The sequence below is a fragment of the Marmota flaviventris genome, chromosome 2 (genome assembly GCF_047511675.1).
Source record: "Marmota flaviventris isolate mMarFla1 chromosome 2, mMarFla1.hap1, whole genome shotgun sequence".
NCBI lineage: Eukaryota > Metazoa > Chordata > Mammalia > Rodentia > Sciuridae > Marmota > Marmota flaviventris.
In genome coordinates, this window is record NC_092499.1 from 99,919,770 (window position 1) to 99,941,464 (window position 21,695).

At 35.0% G+C, this 21,695-nt stretch overlaps 1 protein-coding gene across 7 annotated transcripts in view; it reads right to left on the reverse strand.

Annotated features, from left to right (window-relative positions):
* Window positions 1–6,919: 6,919 nt before the first annotated feature.
* Atosa (atos homolog A) overlaps window positions 6,920–21,695 on the reverse strand; it is a 98,314-nt gene continuing 83,538 nt past the window's right edge. For 5 of the 7 annotated variants that reach the window (XM_071608277.1, XM_027924901.3, XM_071608276.1 and 2 more), the window contains 4 exons: window positions 18,402–18,560; window positions 12,854–12,922; window positions 10,286–10,485; window positions 6,920–7,490 (listed from right to left, as the gene is read on the reverse strand). In XM_071608277.1, coding sequence (XP_071464378.1) covers window positions 7,337–7,490; window positions 10,286–10,485; window positions 12,854–12,922; window positions 18,402–18,560 — 582 coding nt within the window. In that variant the 3' untranslated portion in view covers window positions 6,920–7,336. Of the gene's footprint in view, window positions 7,491–10,285; window positions 10,486–12,758; window positions 12,923–18,401; window positions 18,561–21,695 lie in introns of those variants that run through there. The other 2 variants (XM_071608278.1, XR_011706673.1) reach the window with 2 other exon arrangements.

Genomic DNA, 21,695 nt, shown 5'->3' on the forward strand with positions numbered 1-21,695 from the left:
CTGCACTTTCTGGAAGATCACCTCCCACTTTGTATCTTCAGCTATCACCTGTATATTCTAGATTAAGGCTAATAGCACTTTCTGTGATGATGGAAATACTCTGTGCTAAGTAAAATAGTAGCCACTAGCCATAATATTACTTTTGAGCATTTGAAATGTAATTAGTACAACTAAGGAACTGAATGTCTAATTTAAAATAATTAGCCACAACAATTTTTTGAATCCTACTTGACAGAGTTGCAATGGTAAGCTCCAGCAACCAATGCCTAACTAAAGCTCCCTCTGGTGATTTTGATGCATATGTGCAGAAAATATGTTCTTGGCTTGGTATTTGGTGGGTATATAAAAACTTTTAAAAGATCAGGGATATTTTTGAAGGTTAGTTGCTATAGCAGAACTGTATGTTCTGAAAACTCTCAATGGCATTTGCATGCCTTCTGGCAGTATACTAAGTTGAATAGCCTATGAGTTGCTACAGGAAATTTCTTCCTAAAGTTTTTTGTTTTAAATATAATTTTTTAGTTGCAGATGGACACAATACCTTTATTTTATTCATTTATTTTTATGTGGTGCTGAGGATTGAACTCAGTGCCTCAAACATGCTAGGTAAGCTTTCTACCACTGAGCTACAACCACAGCCCATTGTTGTTGTTTTATAAATCAAGATTATTTTTCATTTTCCCCATGATTAGTATGCATTGCCTTATGCATAGCTAATTATAAACTGTATTTCTAAGAATACTGCTGAAAAGTGTATTTCTTGTGGAAAAACAATAGAAAAAGGGCAAAATGCCAGCATAATATAGTGAAAGAGATGCAAGCTTCAACCTACATTTGAATTCTGGCTCTTCTACAAACCATCAGTGGAATGTTGGGCAAGCTATAGAATATCCATTGTCTCTCTGACGTATGGTTTTAAGGATTAAGTGACCTGCAATGCCCAGCACATTACAGGAGTTCATGAATTCTCTTCCTCTTCCCAGTGTCCAAGTTTCAGATATATCCCTCATAGATAATTTATGATGGAATAGAATCACCTGATTTCAATGTCATGTAGGGATCGTCTTAGGCAATGAGACGATGAATTCCTACCATTCTGAAAAGCCAGCTAGACTGATCTGTTCTTGGTTTTGGATGATATAGTGTGTTATATACCAAAATTTCAAGTTATCACCCCTGTGAGGTGGTAGCTACAAGAGCACAAATGAGGGAGGGGACTTTCACACTCATTTTATATACTAATGCAGTGAGAAATTATTAAAACATAAACATGTATTGTAAGGGTAAAAGAAATTGAAGTTAAAAAGACCGGGCATTGTAAATTGCAAGGCCTGAGTTAAAATGTAAAAGACCAGGTATTGTTAAGTTCCTATGCTACATGCAAAACCTGAAATTCCTGTAGCTGTTAAGACAATGCTTGGAACCGCCCAGTAAATATTTCCCCTGAACGCCTGGTTGTTTAATAACTTAAGGGCCCTGTGTGGCCTTGCACGTAGGCATCGCAGGGCCTGGATCAATCAGTTTGAATGTGTACCCTGCTTTAGAACTGACCTATCACCCCCGTCGGACCTGTTCCCGCCAATGAATGAACTAATCATGTTTAGGAGTTGTTGTTTGATTTTCCCGCGGTGTATGATGATTTGTTAAAGGAGACTGTGATGTATATAAAGTCCCCGCCCTCCCCAAAAAGTGTACTTAAGCATTGCTCAACCCCTGCTCTGGGCTCTGGGCTGCTCTCCTTTCTTGAGTGAGCACGGAGCCCCAGCATGCTGGAATCTCAATAAACCCCTTTTGCTGTTGCATGAGTCGCGGTCCCTTGGTGGTCTCTTCCTCCGACGTTCGACGTTCGCCGGACCCTTACAGTATTACAACTTTTTTACAAAAAAAAATTTTAAAGGAGAACAATTGCTTCATTCACAAAATTAAATAGGAAAGAGTGGTAATTCCAAAGATAAAAGCTTTGAAGGAGAAATTTCCCCCTTTTTAACTCTCTAGGATTAACAGAGATCTGGTGGGAAAAATGTCAGGAGGGGAAATCTTTTGTTGAACATCTTAGTTAATTTCCATTTTTATACTTATGAGTATATTTTTTTTCATTCTCACAATAGATTTTAGCATTCTGTGAGGATGGCCTTAGGCCTGAGCCTAAGCAATTCCATTTTAAAAACTCCATTGTGAAATCTTCAGTCTCAGCAGTCACACCTAATGGAGCCCTCCAGCATGATCCTCAGACAAGTCACTTTCCCTTACCCTGATAAACTGGGGGAAGCCTCTGGCAGGCTGTCCTTGCCTGATAAGAGGGAAAAGGGAAAAGATCAGGGTGGAGACCACCAGACCAGATGTTTCTGACCCCAGGGTAAATGATGTCATGGAGAAATCCAGTGGTAGCTGATCAGGATTGAAATGGGGATCAAAAGCCCCAAAATTTAGTATAATAGAACTGATGAACAGGGATTCAGTCAGCTGAAATAAGGATGCACTTGATCTGAAGGGCCTGATGAGGACCTGGACTGACATCTCAACTTTTCTCATCTGCCTGATCCTTTGCATCTTCCTCACCGCTCTCAAAACTTTACCACCTGTCTGGACGTTTGTGATAGTCGAAACTTCTCCCTATGACCCTCTCCTCAAACGGTCATCCAGTTTGTTCAGGACCTGATCACCACCAGCCTGAGTGACTGTGCATCTGTTGGATGTAAAGCCTAAGGCTTGAAACTTTTGATCTGACACTTGAACTTAGCACGCAGAGGGAATGTCTGTCATGAGCCTGTCATGATTGTGTTTGCAGTGCTTAGAATTAATCTAGAATTGTTTGCTGTGAATTAATCTAGAATTGTTTGCTGTGAATTGATTGCCTATTGCAATGCCTAGCATTAAGGATTGTCGTTTTCTTGATTAAGAACCTATAGAGTGAAATTGTATTAATTTGAGTGAGTAAAGCATTGAAAAGGGATGAAGCAGGTGGACATTCATTATTTCTCCCCCTCAACTGCATACCTCGCAGTTTTGCTCCTTGTGATACATTCCCATCTAAGAAAATCCCCCAAAACTTTTGCAGACTACTTGTTACCTATAGTTCCTTTTTGAAAGGAGTTATAACTCATTTTAAAAATCTTCAAAACTGCAAGTAAACCTGCAGTAAGTGGGATCTCTGTTATTTACTGTTGGTAGCAATATTAGTTGCTGCTGGAATCTCTACCTGCATATCACTCTCCTGAGATATAATCTAGTAATATAAATTTTTAATAGAAATACAGAATGTATGAATGTATGGCCTGAGACTAAAGAATTGTAGAAAAATAACCAGGTTGAGAGAACACCAGAGTAGGTGGAGAACAGATAGGGGCTGGGTGACTATACCTCACAGAGGAAAATTATGGGCAAAAAATGGCCCCAAGAAGAAGGTACTCTCATACATTGTCAGTGGGACTGCAAATTGGTACAACCACTCTGGAAAGCAGTATGGAGATGCCTTAGAAAACTTGGAATGGAACCACCATTTGACCAAGCTATCCCACTCCTTGGCATATACCCAAAGAATGGATTTAAAATCAGCATACTATAGTGCAAAGCCACATCAATATCCATAGCAGCTCAATTTACAATAGCTAAGCTAATAGGAACAAACCTAGGTGCCCTTCAACAAATTAGTGGATAAAGAAAATGTGCTACATACACATAGTAGAATATTACTCAGCCATAAAGAAGAACGAAATTATGTCATTTGCCAGCAAATGGATGGAACTGGAGACTATCATGCTAAGTGAAGTAAGCCAATCCCAGAAAACCAAAGGCCAATTCTTTTCTCAGATATGCAAATGCTGACTCACAATAGCTGGGAGGGTGGGGCTGGGGGGTGGGAAGTAGAGGTTCACTGAATTAGCACAAGTGGAAATGGGGGGATGGGAATGGGAAGACAGTAGAATGAATTGGACATAACTTTCCTGTATTCATATATGAATTCATACCAGTATGACTCCACATCATTTACAACCACAAGAACGGGAAGTTATACTCCATGTATGTGTATGTCAAAATACATTCTGTCATGTATGACTAAAAAGAGTTTTTTTTAAAAAATGAGCCCAAGAAGTAAAGGGACAAAATGTCAACACATGCTTCCTTTCTACAAACTTACCAGGAGGAGCATAAGATATGCCCAGATGTTCATCCAATGATATGACTTGGATATTATTTGAGTGTATCCCCCAAGGCTTGATGTGTTGAAATTTAATGCCCTTGCCAGGTAGTATGAAGGTGGAAACTTACTCCAAATATGGTAGAGATGGGGTCTTTGAGAGGTGATTAAGATTAAAGTTATGAGGGTACAGCCCCCACGATTGAATCCCAGTGGCTTTATATGAGTGAGAACAGAAGAGATATATATAAACATGCACACACACACACTCCCTGTGCTTGTTGTGTATACCAGGACTCTGCTAACAGAAGACTGTCACCAGATGTAGCCCCTTGACCTTGCACGTTTAGTACTGTAAGCCAAAAATAAACTGTTCTTTGTAACTTACCCACACAATGGCATTGTGTTATTAGCAACAGAAAATAGACTAATGCAATCAAATTGTCTAAAAATGTTCAGAAAGGTTGGGAAACTAGATAGAATTCGGGCAAGACTGCATGGTATTTTACCCCCAAAGATACCTACACAAATAGTACTAATTTTGAGGTAAACATCACTGGAGAAATAAAGAAGCAATAATATGATCAAGATTGACTTTTTCTAAATATACAAGAAATCTAGATATATTTATTGAAATATTTATTTTAAGAATTATAGCTGGGGATGGCAAATTCCTGAAATCCCAGCTACTTGGGAGGCTAAGACAGGAGACTTGTGTTTGAGGTCAGCCTGGGCAATGTACTAAAGCCTGTCTTTAAAAACAAAACAAACAGACAAACACAGACTAGAAAGATTATAAGAACTATATATTGCCTAGTAAAGAAAAAAGAAAGAACTACAATGGCTAGCAAATGCACAAAACATGTTCAACATCTTTAGCAATTAGAGAAATGCAAACAAAATACTACACTGAGATTTCAGCATGAAGTATGCATACCTATATGTTTATAGCAGCATAATTCACAATAGCCAAACTAGGGAACCAGCCTAGGTGTCCGTTGATGGATGAATGGATAAGGAAAATGTGGTATGTATACACAATGGAATTTTATTCATCCTTAAAGAAAAAAAATCATGTCATTTGCAAGAAAATGGATGGAACTTGAGAGAGCATTGTTAGGCAAAATAAGCCAAACTCAAAAATCAAGTATCAGGCTGGGGCTGTAGCTCCATGGTAGAGTGCCTGCCTAGTATGCATGAGGCACTGGGTTTCACCCTCAGCATCACATAAACCTAAATAAAGGTATTGTGTCTATCTACAACTAAAAAAAATATTTTTTTAAAAAAGTCAAGTGTCATGTGTTTTATCTCATATATGGAAGCTAGAGAGGAAAAGGAAAAAGAAAACTATGTGTGTGGGGGTTGGGGGGAGGTATCTTAAGAAAAGCAAAGGGATACCAGTAGAGAAAAGGGACCAGGGGATGGGGGAAGGGAAAATATTGGGGAACAATATTGGCCAAATTTATATGTGAATGTACAGATATGTAACAACAAATCCCACTATTGTGTAAAATTATAATGAACCAATAAAAATGTGGAAAAAGAATGAGAACATAGAATTTGAGAACATTAATGTCACTTTCACCCCATTTTTTCAATCACACGCACCTTGCTAGTAAGGTTAGGGAATTTCTGGAGCCAATTCCATCAGATACCATTAAAGCTTAGACTACAATCAAGTCTTTGGCTCCTAGTCCCATGTTCTTTGTATATAGTCTGAAGATAAAAACAACAAATCTTCATATATTTGTACCACTGATTATTTAAGTTTTATGGAATGAAGTAGCCTTTCCTTTTTAACTGATATTTTAAAAGAAACTTATAAAAGGCTTCTTTTTGCTTTTTCCACAGTCTATAACTACATATTCATTACCTACTCAGATTTTCTGAAGTATTCTGTCTAGTACCTGAATCTCAAAGTAAACAAGTTTCCTCCCTACCAATTCCAGACTTCTTACCAGATTCTAGACTCTCCTGGTCTTTTAGGTCTGACCTACTTGAGTCTGTATTTTATAATCTGCAGTCATAGATTTCTGTTAGCACTTCCAGTATTTTTTGCCTTATTATCTAATCTGTTGTCACCCATTGTCCCTCCAAAAATATCTAGAAACACTTTGTTTTTTTCTAAGAGTGTGAGAAGATTTATGATGCTCTCAGTCAAGTTTCTGTGCTTGGTGGTGTTTCCAGTTGCCAACAGCCTTCTGTTATGACCCTAAACAAGAAAATGATAAATTGGGACAAGACTCAAGACATATTCCTCGCTTCTCTGAAAGGCAGATTTAGAGATAGGATGGAAATTGATGGCTAATTCACCCAATCACATAAATGTCTCATGTAAAAATAAAAGCCAAATACACGTTTTTAGGTTTTTTTTTTTTTGCATATATTTACAATATAAATACTAAATTTGTTTTCAAAGTACATATTAACAATTTGAAAAAATTATCTAGCCTGGGAGAGCAATTTAATGTAAAGCCTCTATAGTATACTGATTAAGGAAAAATAGAACCGTTTGGGGGATAAGGAATATGAATGGGCATGATGATCTGAACTTGCAAGGGGAATGGGAAGCAGCTTAATTAATCCTCACTGCACTGCCAACACAGCATGTTACAGGACTACTAAGTGAGACAAGCAACCTGGATGGGGTATTGTAAAAACTCAACTTGAGAGATATAAAAAGTACACATGCTTGCATAGTGCATTAATCTTAAAGAAGCTCAACATTTCATTCTCATTTTCAATAGTTTAAATGAATAGCACTTAAAACATCACACAAAATTAAAGACTTGTGCATATATTTCAGATTTCAACATTAATGTCAAAAATACATAGTATGATTTTACATAGGATTTGTGCTACTTTAGAACACTAGAGACAAACATCACTTGAGCATTAAGGAAAACATTAAATATTAAATAACTGAGAAATAAAATGTGTAAACACTAATCTAACTGGGGATTTTGCAACATGTCCAATGAAGTGGTTTCAACAGTACAAAAAAGATTAGGACATGAGTGTTTCCAGTCTACGTGGAATATATAGATCTCATTTTCAGGAATTCTTTAATAAAAACTGGTCCAGGATAATAGGAAAGGATACACTCTCCTGATTGTTAATTTGGTACACTCCATTTTATGCTACTAATTACTTTCAAACTTGGATACCGAGCATATATTTAAAATATATCACTCCTTATCAACATCTTGGTGAAAACTGAGGGTTTGTTGGCGATTCAGTGTAAGATTTGAGTTCATATGCAGCACCGCTGTCAACCTCCATTGACTTTCTAGAGAACAGGAGCCGTACATCTCTATGGAGGTAGATCTTTCCAGATTTAGAACTCTGGAACCTAAACAAATAAATAAAAGATAAGTCATTTCAGGGAATGAGTCTTTAAAACAAATAAACTTGTATAATTAAAATTTGAAAGTAGGAAAAATTTATTTTGCTACTATACTACATTAACACTAACTCTTTCAAATAATATTTAAGTGCCTCTACCTGCTGAACACTCTGTATTCCTTTTCTCTCTGACAATGCCCAAGGTGCTCATTCCTATGAGTCTGGGTTTCAAAAACAATCTTACTTTTCCTCCATGATTTCACAGCACATGAACCTTTCCTCATTTACAGTGTTAAGTTTCAGTTTATATGAGCTAATTATAATACTTTGGGCTTTTTAGTTCTAGCATCTTCTAGCAACACAGACAAGTCATACATGTCAGCCTCCCATGATTTGGTACAGATCAAAATAGATTCCACACTTGAAAATACTCAAATTTTCAAAATAATCCCAATTATAGGAGTTAAGGAAGAATTCCTATAATTAGTAATAGTCAGCTAAATAAACCTAACCATCATCAAAAATCAACAAGTGACATGAAAATGGCTATTGAAACTGGATTTGAAACTGTTTCTACCCCCTGCTACTGCTGTCTGTCGCATAGTAAAAAGGGCTGTAGTATTAAACTTACTCAGCAGACAGACCAATACACCCCGTAGTGCTAATTTTTCTTTGTTTCCCCTCAGCCTAGAAGAAATACCCTCTGCAGATTTTAAACTGGTGGAAAGATCTGGTGCTCAGATGTGTATGTCAAAGCATATTTATGACTGGCTCACACATTTCTTCTCTCTGAAGTCTTTCACCTTCCCTATCTGAAATAGAACACGGTAAGCTTTGGAAAGTATACCATTTTTTTCCCAAGTAGATTTCTATATAGCATTTAAAGTATCTGGCCATTGTGTGGGGATTATAAAAGAATAGGCAGTTGATTTTTATTCTGGCAAATGTTACTTACATGTGGATAAGGTTGTTAAACTTTGAGAGTGGGCTATACCAGCTTAATGGTAGAGTACTTGCCCAGAATACCTGAGGCCCTGAGTTTAATTCCTGTAGCACCATAAACAAAACAAAAACCCCTAAGAGGAATGGTGTCATATGGAAGTTCATTCAAAGTTAATCTTTTCTAGGTTGGGCTGGGAGATATTCTTACAGTCTGCTACTTTTTAACATTTATCTTTGTAAAAAAGTTTCCAAGTCTGTTTTTGGTAGATTTTTCATTCCCATAATGTATGTAACATTTCCTATGAGATTCATATCAGGCAGAATCAGGCTGGGTTTAAATACATTGTGCTGGTTCAAAGTGTCTTTTGGAGGCAGAACAACAGGCAGAGATGAGAGAACCAATTAAGCAGTGTTTTGAGGGGCAACAATTACTAGAATTTTCAAGCATGGTACTTAGTTGCATGTACAGCTCACTCCTTATTCACCCCAGGTCACCAATGCAAGGCCGATATATACATTTAAAGATAGCTAGTGTTCACTACCTGTTACAGAATAAAGAAGCCCTCTGCTTGAACCCAGGAAGAAAGGTGACTCATGATGAATAGAGCTCCTTATAATAAGGAATAAGTGTATGATGAATGTCATGGACATGTCTGAAAGCTTTTAGGAACCAGAAAACTGTGAGAAACAGAATTATGGGGAACAGGCTATTGAGCCCTCTCTTAATCAACTGATTTTGTTCATGATCCAGAACTACATTAGGATTTCAGGGACACCCTTGGATGATGGCAACTTGAAACAGAAGGGAAAAAAAAAATGGGTTCTCACAACCTAGAATTATGAGTCAGGTAATAAAAGTTATAAGAAATTTCTTTTTCCTTTCTTTTTTGTATTTGGGGTTGAACTCAGACCCCAGCTTTTTTTCCTAAGACAGTCTTGCTAAGTTGCCCAGGCTAACCTCAAACTTGTGATTCTCCTGAGTCGTGCCCCACCAGGAAAATATATTTTTGATGGAATCATTAGAATATTCAACTCTATGACAGCAAAGATTTTGTCACTCCTGTTTCCCTAGCATCTAGAAGTATTCCTGGCACACAAACAGGTGTCAAAGAAGTGAATGAGTGAATTAAGTATAAGAACTTCCCTAACTAATACAGTAGCTTCTAGCCACATGTGGCTATTGAGCACCTGCAATGTGGCTAATTTACAAACTGAGTTGTGCTTTGAGTGTAAAATATATTCTTGATTCTAAGGATTTAGTAAAACAAAGGAATGTAAAATATCTCAATTTTTATATCAATTATATATTCAAATGATAACATTTGGATATGTTAGATTAAATAAAGTATATATTAATTTTACCTGTTTCTTACTATTTTTTAATGTGGCTACTGAAAAATATAGAACTGTATAAATAGCTAATATTATATTTCTGTAGAACAGCACTGGTTTAAAAAATGTGTTTCACTGCCTCACATATATTTGAATTTTTCTTGGCAAAATATTTCACATTTGGGCTGGGGCTGTAGCTCAGTGGTATAGAGCACTTGCCTGGCATGTGTGAGGCACTGGGTTCAATCCTCAGTACCACATAAAAATAAATAAATAAATAAAAGGTATTGTGTCCACCTACAACTAAAATATTTTTTTAAAAATTTCACATTAAACAGCTATAAATGAAAAGATCCCTAATTTCAATAAGTAATAACTGCAGGGCTGTATGCCATGTACTTTCTACATCTTGATAATCATCAAGAGTTCCCATGCTAAGCAAAGTCTAAGGAATACAATTTTAAAAAAAAGCTAAAAAAGTTTAGAAGTATCTTAAAGTAACATTTTTATATAAATTTTAAACATTACCTCAAATGTATGAGGTAGCGTAATAACCGTTCTTCCGTATGTCGGATGTTCTCTTTATTAATACTTCTCTTCATGTCTTGTTTAACAGGTACAGAAAAAGTTCTTTGTCGTAGGAATGTCTGATGATTGGCTGGCATATCTCGCAAGTCATATATCACAACAAACATCTTCACCACAGTCTTATTAGGATTAAATAAGGTCTGAAGAAACAATATAAAAATTATTCTTTTAAAACAGTGATTTGTTGATATAATTCAGAATTATTATCCAATAATTAAATAGGCTTTTAAATAATAATTTAATCCCCATTGGATATAATTCAGTTTCAGGGACAAAAGTCATAAACTTTTGAAAATTTACAAAAAAATAGTTCTTTCAAAGGTTCAATTTAATTTTTTATTTCACAATAACATAAATTCCTGTAATAAAATTTTTAGTTACAAATTTCATATTAGTAATAAACATTATATAACTTATCCTTGTTCATATTTTCAGATAGTTCCACTAGCTTACGAAAAATATGCCCTTATTGGCTTAAAATATTATAATTCTTTTAGTTCAAACTTAGCTTTTCTGTAGAGTATCAAAAGCAAAATTCACAAGGTGGAATTTTAATTTTTCTCACATTTTAATGGTGAGTAAATTGAATTTTTAAAATAAAACATACAAGTTCAATAAAATCAGAATTTTTGATATCTTAGGTACCTATAGTTATTGTAAAATTAAAAAGAAATGCTCAAAGGGGAGACTTTTCTATTTGAAATTTTTTTCATATTTAGAAAATAAAGCTCATTATTATTAGATCCAAAATAGGCTAAATAATACTTTAGGTATTCACACTTGGACTCATTTCAAAATTTGCAGTGACACTAGGCACTTTTTTTTTTTTTTTTTTTGCCTTAATGGGATTGAACCCAGGGGCACTCTACCTCTGAGCTACATCCCCAGCCCTTAAATTTAAAATTGTATTTTGAGACAGGATCTTGATAAGTTGCCCAAGTTGGAGTCAAACTTGGAATCTTCCTGCCTTAGTCTCCTGAGTCACTGATTACAGGCATTAGTTACCGCCCCCAGCTAGGTTTTTTTTTTTAATCTTCAATATTATTATAGAAAACAATATGGATCCTTTGTGAAGACTGAAATTATTCAATTAGTACTTGACTATTAATAATTGAAAAGAATGTCATTTTTAAAAGTAATAGTTTTTAAACAAAACCCCAACTGCTGATCTGACTTTAACCAAATTACCAACACATCAATAGGTAACTTGGTGCCCATGCTTTCAGAAGCTCATCCGTGGCACTGGACATCACTCACTGAATCAAAATGAGAAATATATCAATATTATGATCCAAATTTTGCAATCTAGTGAGTCTTAAGATTAAGGCTAATACATTTAACATCCATAAAATCTAGCAAGTCAGGAATTCAAACCATGATTATACATTATTGAACCAAGTAAGGAATGAAAGACATATCCAAATTTCATCTCTAAAATTAACCACTAATGTTGGCCATCTCCAAAATAAAAGGTAAATATGTTGCCTCTGGGTTAATGATTCATTGTTACGACAGCTGACAGCCAGATTTCCAGTGACCCACACTTTCTCAGAGGCAAGTGAACAGAAGATTATTACTCCTTTAGTTCAAGAAATCCATTTCACATAAAATGACCCTGTAATATGTAGTGATTCTTTCTTAGAAAACACATATAATACAAAGTACTATGTTTCATTCCTGTGAGATATGAAATCAACAAACATACAGAGTCCTTGCAATTTTGGAACAATGGTGATAAGTAACAGTGACAGAACACTGAATACATTGAAGCCAAAGGTCATAAAAAGCTCTTTTGGTCTATACCAGATCTTGAGTGCAAGGAACCAGCCTCCATTAAACATATTACTCTGCAAACTTCATAAAAGACTTGAGGGCTTGAAGGAATATCCTGGATCAGGCTTGGAGATCAAACTCAACTGCACACTGGCCTTGAAATCACATTATGCTTCTGAGAACCCTAGACCAGAATAATAAAAAAACTGTTCTGGGCTAGACGGTCTCTTCTGAGCCAAAACATGATTAACACCCAGACTAAAGGAATGATGCTTTCTCTGCCCTGACATTTGCAGACTTAACATTTATTTCCACTTGGAGTGTTCATTTTATTAGATTGATCAATGTTATAAGTCATTACGGAAGGGAAAATATGATTTTGTTTCCCAAGTTTTCCTGCCAAAACAATACAATATTTGGAGCCTCCTTTTAAATAGGTCAATCTCAATATGACTTATCACATTAAATAGAAGGCAAAGGTAATGTTAAGTTATAATTATTTGAAAATAGCTCTACTTAAGTTACACATTCACCTTGATTAGCTTATTAATGCTTTCCTTTTGGGGAGGTCCCCAAATGGGTCATTCCTGGGGCAGAGCACGGAAACTCCAAACAAAGCTGCAGCCCCACTGTTACTTACCAAAGTTGTTGCAGCAGCAGTAGCAGGAGAAAGGGCTAAGTTCTATATGTATGTGAGAGAATGATTATTGCAATTGTAGGCTATAAAACACATACCACTTGTATTGTTCCTGAAGGAGGTACTCGATAACCCCTTTTACCAAGGGACTCTAAAGTAATCACACCCTTGAAATAAAAGAAGACAAATTGAGTACAAACTCATGCATATTTATATAAAAGACTAAAATAAAAATAACATATCATGTAATTGTTAAATTTCAGAATTCCATTTCTATGAAGAAATACTCAAATTGAATTAGCAGTGATACATTCTAAGAGTAATAAAACAGTGATGTTTCCACTCCTAAACAATTTTCTGTTCTTCTGAGGCTGCTGCAATAAATAATATATAACATCAATGGCCACTGTGCTGAAAATTTCCACTGAAGTATAAGATTAAGATGTTTCCTAAACAAAATGGAAGGATTATTCCCATGTATAGTGAAGAGTGGTCATGAAGAAGCAAACAATTTATTGATTTTAGGGCATGTAAAAAGTAATGAGTGTGGAAGGATCTAAGCCTTGGCCCAAAAATGAAGTAATTATTCTTTATTCAGGGAATTAAGTTACATATCTGGATTTCTGACTACAGACAAGGTAAAAAAATAAAATTAATAAAAAGGAAGAAGAAGAAAAAGAGCATAAGAGCGTTTGGGAGTCTGTGGTTCCTGACTGATAATCTACAGGAGAAGAGATGTTCAAGGCAAAAAGTAGAAAATGAAGGTTTAATCAGCAACCTTCAAGACTTTTTTCTACATAAAAGCTATAAAACTCCATTTTCTAAGGATTAAATATTTCTTGTTTCCAAGAATTAAATGTCATGTTGTATCTTACTTAATTCGATCTTAAGGAATTGCTTTTATTAAGGAATCTAATAATTCAAATTGATTATAAATCAGAACACAATGGATTGAAGACCTAAGAGCTAAGATTTGAGTCAAGGATAAATACAGCTAAATTGGGTCATTTCATTAAAATAATTCAAAAGAGGGAGCTGGGGTTATAGCCTCGCACATGTGAGGCGCTAGGTTCGATCCTCAGCACCACATTAAATAAATAAATAAATAAACAAAATAATCCAAAAGAGGATATCAGGAGACCTCTAGGTTAATCTGGTACTCAAAGAATGGTCCTCAAAATATCATCAGTATCACTAGTGAACTTGTTAGAAACGCAGAATGACTTCTCAGATCTACCAAATCAAATCTGCATTTCAACAAAATTTCCCAGATAATACCTTCTATGCATTACAATTTGAGAAGCACTGCTCTAGTATGTGGAATTGTTTTTCTAAGAAGCCCAAACAATGGGGGAAAATGCAAATTTAAGTAAGTTCAAATTGAATGTGTAAAAGCTTCTCAATAACCAGGGTAACCAAAGGACTACAGGTGGTGATTATGATGATTAATTCTTAGGTAGCTTTAAGTAATGAATGCTGATTTGTTCATTTTAACTATTATTGAGTAGTGGAGGTAGTTAAATAGAATTAATGCTCAACATTTCATCATTCTATCGTTATATACTGTACATGCCAAAACATGCCAACCTTATATAAAAGTAAATATAAAACAGAAATGACCTATTAGGTGACAACTCTTGGGTTTGGAAGCTAGACTAGTGTTGGGAGATAAAAATGAGTGGGAAAAAGGAGAAGGGAGGACCAGATTTTGACATATAAATCCCTTAACTCCAAGTACATATTAATATTGGGAAATGGGTACTGAAAAGGCATACATGAGTCTTGACAAATCCAATTTATCACAGTCATTAAAGTACAAAACCAGAATATCATCAGACTGCATCATTAACCAAAAACAGCAGTGATGCTTTAACAATTTCTCACTCAAAATATTCTACATGTTTAGTGAGGTACTATGCATTCCACTTCTCATAAAAAATGCTATGACATATAATACCCTTCTTCTTTCTAGTTCAAGAAAGAAAAAGTAAAATATACCCAAAATAACAGCTCCTTTTTTCCTCTTTTATGGTACTTGAGTCTGAACCCTTGGGCATTTTACAACAGAGCTATATCCCCAGACCTTTTTTTTTTTTTTTCAATTTTAAGATAGGATCTTGCTAAATTGCTGAGGCTGTCCTCAAACTTCTGATTCTCCTGCCTCAGCCTCATGAGTTGCTAGACTATAGATATGGGCCACTGAATTTGAAAATAATAGTTACTTTTAACATTACATTGCTACATGGAATACATTAGTATTCTTCACCATTCTTCACTCCCCATAAACACATAAAGGAAAACAGGTAAGGCAAAAACTACTAATATTCCTATGCTTATTTCTTTTAATATATATAATTCTGATAGTTTTTAGAATAATAGTAAATAATCAATTTATAAAGAAAGACCACATATTTTTGAAAAACTTTTTTAAGTTTAGAGCAACATTATTTTTTCAGTACTGGGGATTGAACCCATGGATATTTTGCCACTGAGCTATATTGTCCAAGCATTTTTCTTTTTCTTAAATTTTAATTTCAAGACAGGGTCTTGCTAAATTGCTGAGGCTGGCCTTGAACTTGTGATCCTCTTGCCTCTACTTCCAGAGTAGCTAGGTTACAGGCATGCTCCACCATGCTCAGCCAGGGGGACACTTTTGTAGTTCAGTTGTAAAGAGCCCATGGGTTCAATTCCCGGTACAAAGAAAGCAGGGGTGGGGGGGTGGGGGGGGTGAGAATATAAAGATAAGCTAACGCTAAATTTCAGTCAAAATCTTACACAAAACTTTCTCAAATTATTGTGGAATAGAGAACATGCAAAAATAAGTGGAAAACAGAGAGGTGTGCTTTGATTTGGTCAGATTTGAAAGGAAATCATACACGTCTCTGTCAATATGATAATAATGCAAGTAATATTCTAAATTGCCAATGGCACACCTATATTAGATTATTTCTGCCTAGTTTCACCATACAATAGATTCTAAACAGCTAAGTGTTGTCATGTAGCACTTGGAGATTATTTTTACCACTGACTCCCAATTAGAGAGAGAGATTATATGGCTTTGAGTTAATCTTTAAGGAATTCTTTATGAAAAGCCCTATATCAGCTCTATACCACAAAAAATTTCTATGTTAACATTTTACCTTTATGAGTCATTTGTAAAATTTATGATGAGAGGTAACAAAGTTATTAGAATAATAAATAGGAGAATTGTGTCTCAGTTCTGATGGTCTATGAGATGTGTTATCTTTTTTTTTTTTTTTTTTTTTTCCTTTTTTTGACCCAGGGGCACTTTACCATTGAGCTGCACCCTGAGACCATTTTATCTTTCATTCTGATACAAAATAAAGTTGCTAAGTTGCCCAGGCTGGCATGGAAATTATGATCCTTGTGCCTTAGTCTCCTGAGTAGCTGGGATTACAGGCATGTACCACCATGCTCAGCTGATATATAAGACATAATCAGTCCTTTGAACTGACTAAACTACTAAAATATAAATAATATTCCCTGAAGAAAAACATTAGTTTTATTAATTTACGGTAGGAAAGATTTGTGGTCTAAGGTTTGCAAGGGGCTCATTCCTAATAATAATGACCTAGGAAAAAAATATAGTAGATAGTTGATTAAAGATTATTATCAGAGAGAAGGAAGTCAGGGATTTGTAAAAGGATAACTTAATTCACTAACCTTATTTGTACCCTTCTTTATAAAAAAATCTGCAATTATATGTATTTCTGCAATTAGATGTATTTCTGTACTTTCTGGAGACACAGTGACAAAAACCTTTTATCTACTACTAATCATTCATTTTTAATATATTAAACAAGGTCAAGGATTAATGCTATTTTCTATTTTTTTTTTTTTGGTACCAGGATTGAATCCAAGGGTGCTTAACAACAGTACCACAGCCCCAGCCCTTCTTATTTTTTATTTTGAGACAGGGTCTCCCAAATTGCTCGGGTCCTTGCAAATTTTGCTAAGGCTGACTTTGAACTTGTAATCTTCCTGCCTCAGTCTCCTGAACCTCTGGGGTTACAGGTAGCACCTGGCAATGCTATTTTGCTTTTTAAAAGTATAGTTCAAATTATCTCTTGCTTATGAATTTTGCTCAAAGATATTTACTTGAGCTGATTTTTAGTCATTTCAGCCTTTTATCTTGTTTCTAAGCCATCCTAATGGCCATCAGGAATTCTATTTACTAATGACCTTATCTTTCTAGTCTCTATCACTATATACAGAATATGTAAAATGATGAGATTTCTTGATGTCCTGGTAAAGCAAAATGGACATCTTTCGAGCTAAATTTTATATTGTAAGCATTCCAGTATGAGAAGCATTCATTATGGTGTAAAACTTGCCTCAGTGATACTTTCCATTTTATTTACTGTCCAAAATTAACAGCTATTTTCCCAGAACGATCATGGAAAAGTGTGTATATCTTTCTATGGTAAATAAATAATAGGTGGTACATATGTGATAATTTGGCAGGTCTGTGAAGAGGGGACAGTGTCTCTCCTTTTGATAACAACTAATATTGTAAATTCTAATGCGTTAAGACCTCCAAGAGTAAATATTATTGGGAAAAGAAAACAGAACTATGAGTTTTCTATTAAAGTATGAAACACTGATCAGATCCTTGACTACAAGGTTCTACCTTCAGGATGAAGTAAACCTAAGCAACTTTCCTTGAACAGTGTCGATAATAAGTCAGCTATATAAAAAGTATAACTTTCTTTCCTCTCTGTGGTTTCTCAATTATGTATAAGTTACTTTTTATAGCTTTTATTAATAATAAAAACATTATTACCAATGTTCTTGAAAACCTTAAAGGTGGGAGAGAGGAAGCAACTGGGCCAAATGGTAAGTTAGAAAGTTCAAGTGGCAATACCAGAGATGTACAGTTCCACATCTATAGTAATTTACATTTCTCAAAGTAAGACTTAACATGAAAACCCTTTTGACTCATTTGACTCCATATTTTATATCATCACTGTAAACTTTTTACAGATTTCCACTGTTAGCCACTTCTCCCTCTTTGTATTTTAAAAAAAGGACTAATACACACTCCAGGATTCAGAATCCTTTATGAAGTTTACCCACAACCCACTGGAATAAGAAGTAGGAAAGACAAAATCATAGGATTGAAGGCTCAAGACTGTGCTCTAATTCTCCTTAGCTCTCATGTTCTCCACTAAGACATTAGCATAAGTGAGAAATGGCTAGTATTTCACAGAACCCTAGGATCAGAAAAGAATAACTAAAGACAAAGCAAATAGGGGAAAGGGAAGTGAAAGGGCCTCATAGAGGCCTTAGGTCACCAGATCCTTACCTAAACCCTACTGAGATAAAGACCACACAGGAAGGCAATCCTTTTGGAAATAGAATACAGAGTAAGCACTTGAGAATTTGTGTAGAATTAACAAAATGAAACTGTAGTGTCACTAATCAATAAATCACACAGAACAGACGTTTAGCACCATTCTCAAATGTAAAAGAGGTTAACTGCTTTTTGAGGTAGTTAGTATGAATTCAGCCTCTAATTTTTTCTTAGGAAATATTTTACACTTTAAAGTACTGCATTGAAACAATTAAAGGTATAAGTTAAGTTTGTTGATAATGGCATAAAAAGACAATTTAAAATATACTTGCCATATAAGGAGAAGGAGCATTATCATCTGAAACACTGTAGAATGACACTTCAACTGGAAGAGTCAAATGTGTGGGGCAAAAAACACCACTTGCCCCTACCTCAGCAGTAAAGCCATCAACTATGCCAAGAGGGTCTAAACGATAGTTTAACACAGATTCCTGGAAGACAAAATAATTTGGTAAAAAAATTAGAAAGGTTAGCATACTAATTTCATTTTTTATTTAAAGAAATATATTACATTACCATTCATTCTAGCAGTAGAAAAGTGATTGCTATTCATGCCATGTTCTTTATCAGACTTGAAATGAGCCTCATCTCCCATCAATCTTCTACCATCCTATACAACTGGTTCTCCTCTCACTATTCCAACCAATGCTGAACTCCATTACTTATACCTAACTGTGTAATGTTATTTTTATATCTATAAGTAAAAAAATGTGCTCTATCAGAGGAGGTATTTATCTATTACATTGTTTATAGTACTAAGAAGAGAGGAGTGCTTGGAAACTTAAAAGATAACATGATGTGTTTTATCAAAAGATGAAGCCAAGCACTTAGAATTTTAATTGAGAAATATTGCTTCTTTTAAAAATAGTTTTTGTATTTTATTTTTTAATTTAAAGAACAGTAAGTGTGGGACTGGGGCTGTAGCTCAGTGGCAGAGTGCTTGCCTAGCATGTGTGAGGCACTGGGTTTGAGCCTTAGCACCACATAAAATAAATAAAATAAAAACATTATGTCTATCTACAACTACAAAAAAAATTTAAAAAAAGAACAGTAAGTGTGTTTTAGAAATAAACTTAAAATTACAGAAATACATTTCTTTCAAGCTTGGTTGCTAAAATAACTTCTTTTTTTTTTTAAAACAAGTTAGTGGTTATCTTTTCAGGTATATGAAACATTTTAAAATTTTCACAAGCTTTATTGAATATACACACATTAACACATATATCCATGCATCATGATATGTGATAAAATAATTATTTAATTATTTAAATAATTAATCCTGCAAATCCTCATGAATCCAACAGTCTATGTAGTCTAAATTGGAAACAGTTGACACATCAGAAATTCTAAAGTCTCAGGCTGGGGTTGTGGCTCAATGGCAGAGTATTTGCCTCCCACAAGTGAGGCACTGGGTTCGATCCTCAGCACCACATAAAAATAAATAAAGAGAAATGCAAATCAAAATTACTTTAAGATATCATCTCACTCCAGTCATAATGGCAGCTATTATGAAGACAACAACAATAAGTATTGGCGAGGATATGGGGGAAAAAGGTACACTCATACATTGCTGGTGTAGCCAATTGGTGTAGCCAATTTGGAAAGCAGTATGGAGATTTCTTGCAATTCTGGGAATGGAAACACCATTTGACCCAGCTATCCTTCTCCTCGGTCTGTACCCAAAGGACTTAAAAACAACATACTACAGGGACACAGCCACATCAATGTTTATAGCAGCACAATTCACAATAGCTAAACTGTGGAGCCAATCTAGATGCCCTTCAGTGGATGAATGGATTAAAAAATGGATTTTTTTACTCAGCAATGAAAGAGAATAAAATTATGGCATTTGCAGGTAAATGGATGGTGCTGGAGAAGATAATGCTAAGTGAAGTTAGCCAATCCCCAAAAAACAAATGCCGAATGTTTTCTCTGATATAAGGAGGCTGATTCATAGTGGGGAGGGAGGGGGAGCATGGGAGGAATAGATGAATTTTAGATAGGGCAGAGGGGTGGGAGGGAAAGGGAGGGAGTAGTGGGTTAGCAAGGATGGTGGAATGTGATAGACATCATCATCCAAAGTACATGTATGAAGACGCAAATTGGTGTCGTCATACTTTGTATACAAGCAGAGATATGAAAAATTGTGCTGTATATGTGTAATAAGAATTGTAATGCATTCTACTGTCATTTATTTATTTTTTAAAAAATAAATTTAAAAAGTAAATAAAATAATGACATTGTGTCTATGTATAATTAAAAATATTTTTTAAAAAAAGAAAGAAAAGAAATTCTAAAGTTTCCTGGTCAAAAAGATAAGACTTAACAAATCTGTGCCAAAACTGAATTTCTATATCTTCCTCCTGCTCTGTAATCAAACAATATCTTGTTGATTTTACCTCTCAGTTTCAAGGCCTCATCTCTTTTTTTCTGCTCCAGTACACTAGATCAGAACCTTACCACCTTTGCACTAAAATGCAACATCTTCTAGTCAGTCTTTCCATCTCTAGTGTACCACTACTCAAATTGTTGCACAGAGCCCCTGTGCTTCAGTTCCAACTGAAGTATGGGGTATTGGGGATTGACCTAGGGCTGTGCTCTACCAGTAATACAACCTCCAGCCCTGCCATGGTCTTTTATTAATTTTGCATGTGTACCTCTACATATTTAATTTTCTCTATCTGGAATTTCTTGTTATTCCCCACTACCCAAACAAATTTACTTGGCAAATTCCTACTCTTGTAACCAAGCTCAAGTGACAGTTCCTCATTAAAGCTGTCCCCAAAACCTTTAACAGAAATAGTAGATACACAAATACTGAGGAAACTTCTAATATAGTGCTAATTGCTTGGAATTTTAAATTACTTACGTGTCTTTCTTCTTTAATAGTTGTTATAAAGCAGGAACTTTATCATTTAGCTTTGTATTTCTAACAGTATGACACACAGTAGGTACTCAACAAATCCTTCTTTCTTTTATAAAAAAATATTTATTTTTTAGTTGTAGTTGGACACAATGCCTTTATTTATTTCTTTTTATGTGGTGCTGAGGATCGAATCAAGGGCCTCTCACATGCTAGGCAAGTGCTTTACAAATGAGCCACAACCCCAGCCCCTTAACAAATGTTTCTTAAATAAGAAAACTATTCTAAAGATGGATAGAATTGTTATAGGAAGGGCACATATAAAAATGTTTATAGATAAAACAAATGACACATATTAGTTGCTAACTTTCTGGATAATTCAAATTTTGTGAATTTAATATACTAGCATACAGTACATTCCAGGTCCTACTTGGTACAATATGACAATGAAAGGAAATAAAAGACATACAGATTACCAACTAACAAAATTTTTCCTGCTTATAGATCACATGACTCTTTACACAGAAAACCCTAAAGAATCTTTATAAAAAACCTACAGAGATTAGTGAGTTGAGAAAGGCAATAGGTGATACACACACAAACACAGTTATATTTCAATATAATTAATTACCAAATTGAAATTAATTTTTTTGGGGGGGTACGGGGGATTGAACTCAGGGGCACTTGACCACTAAGCCACATC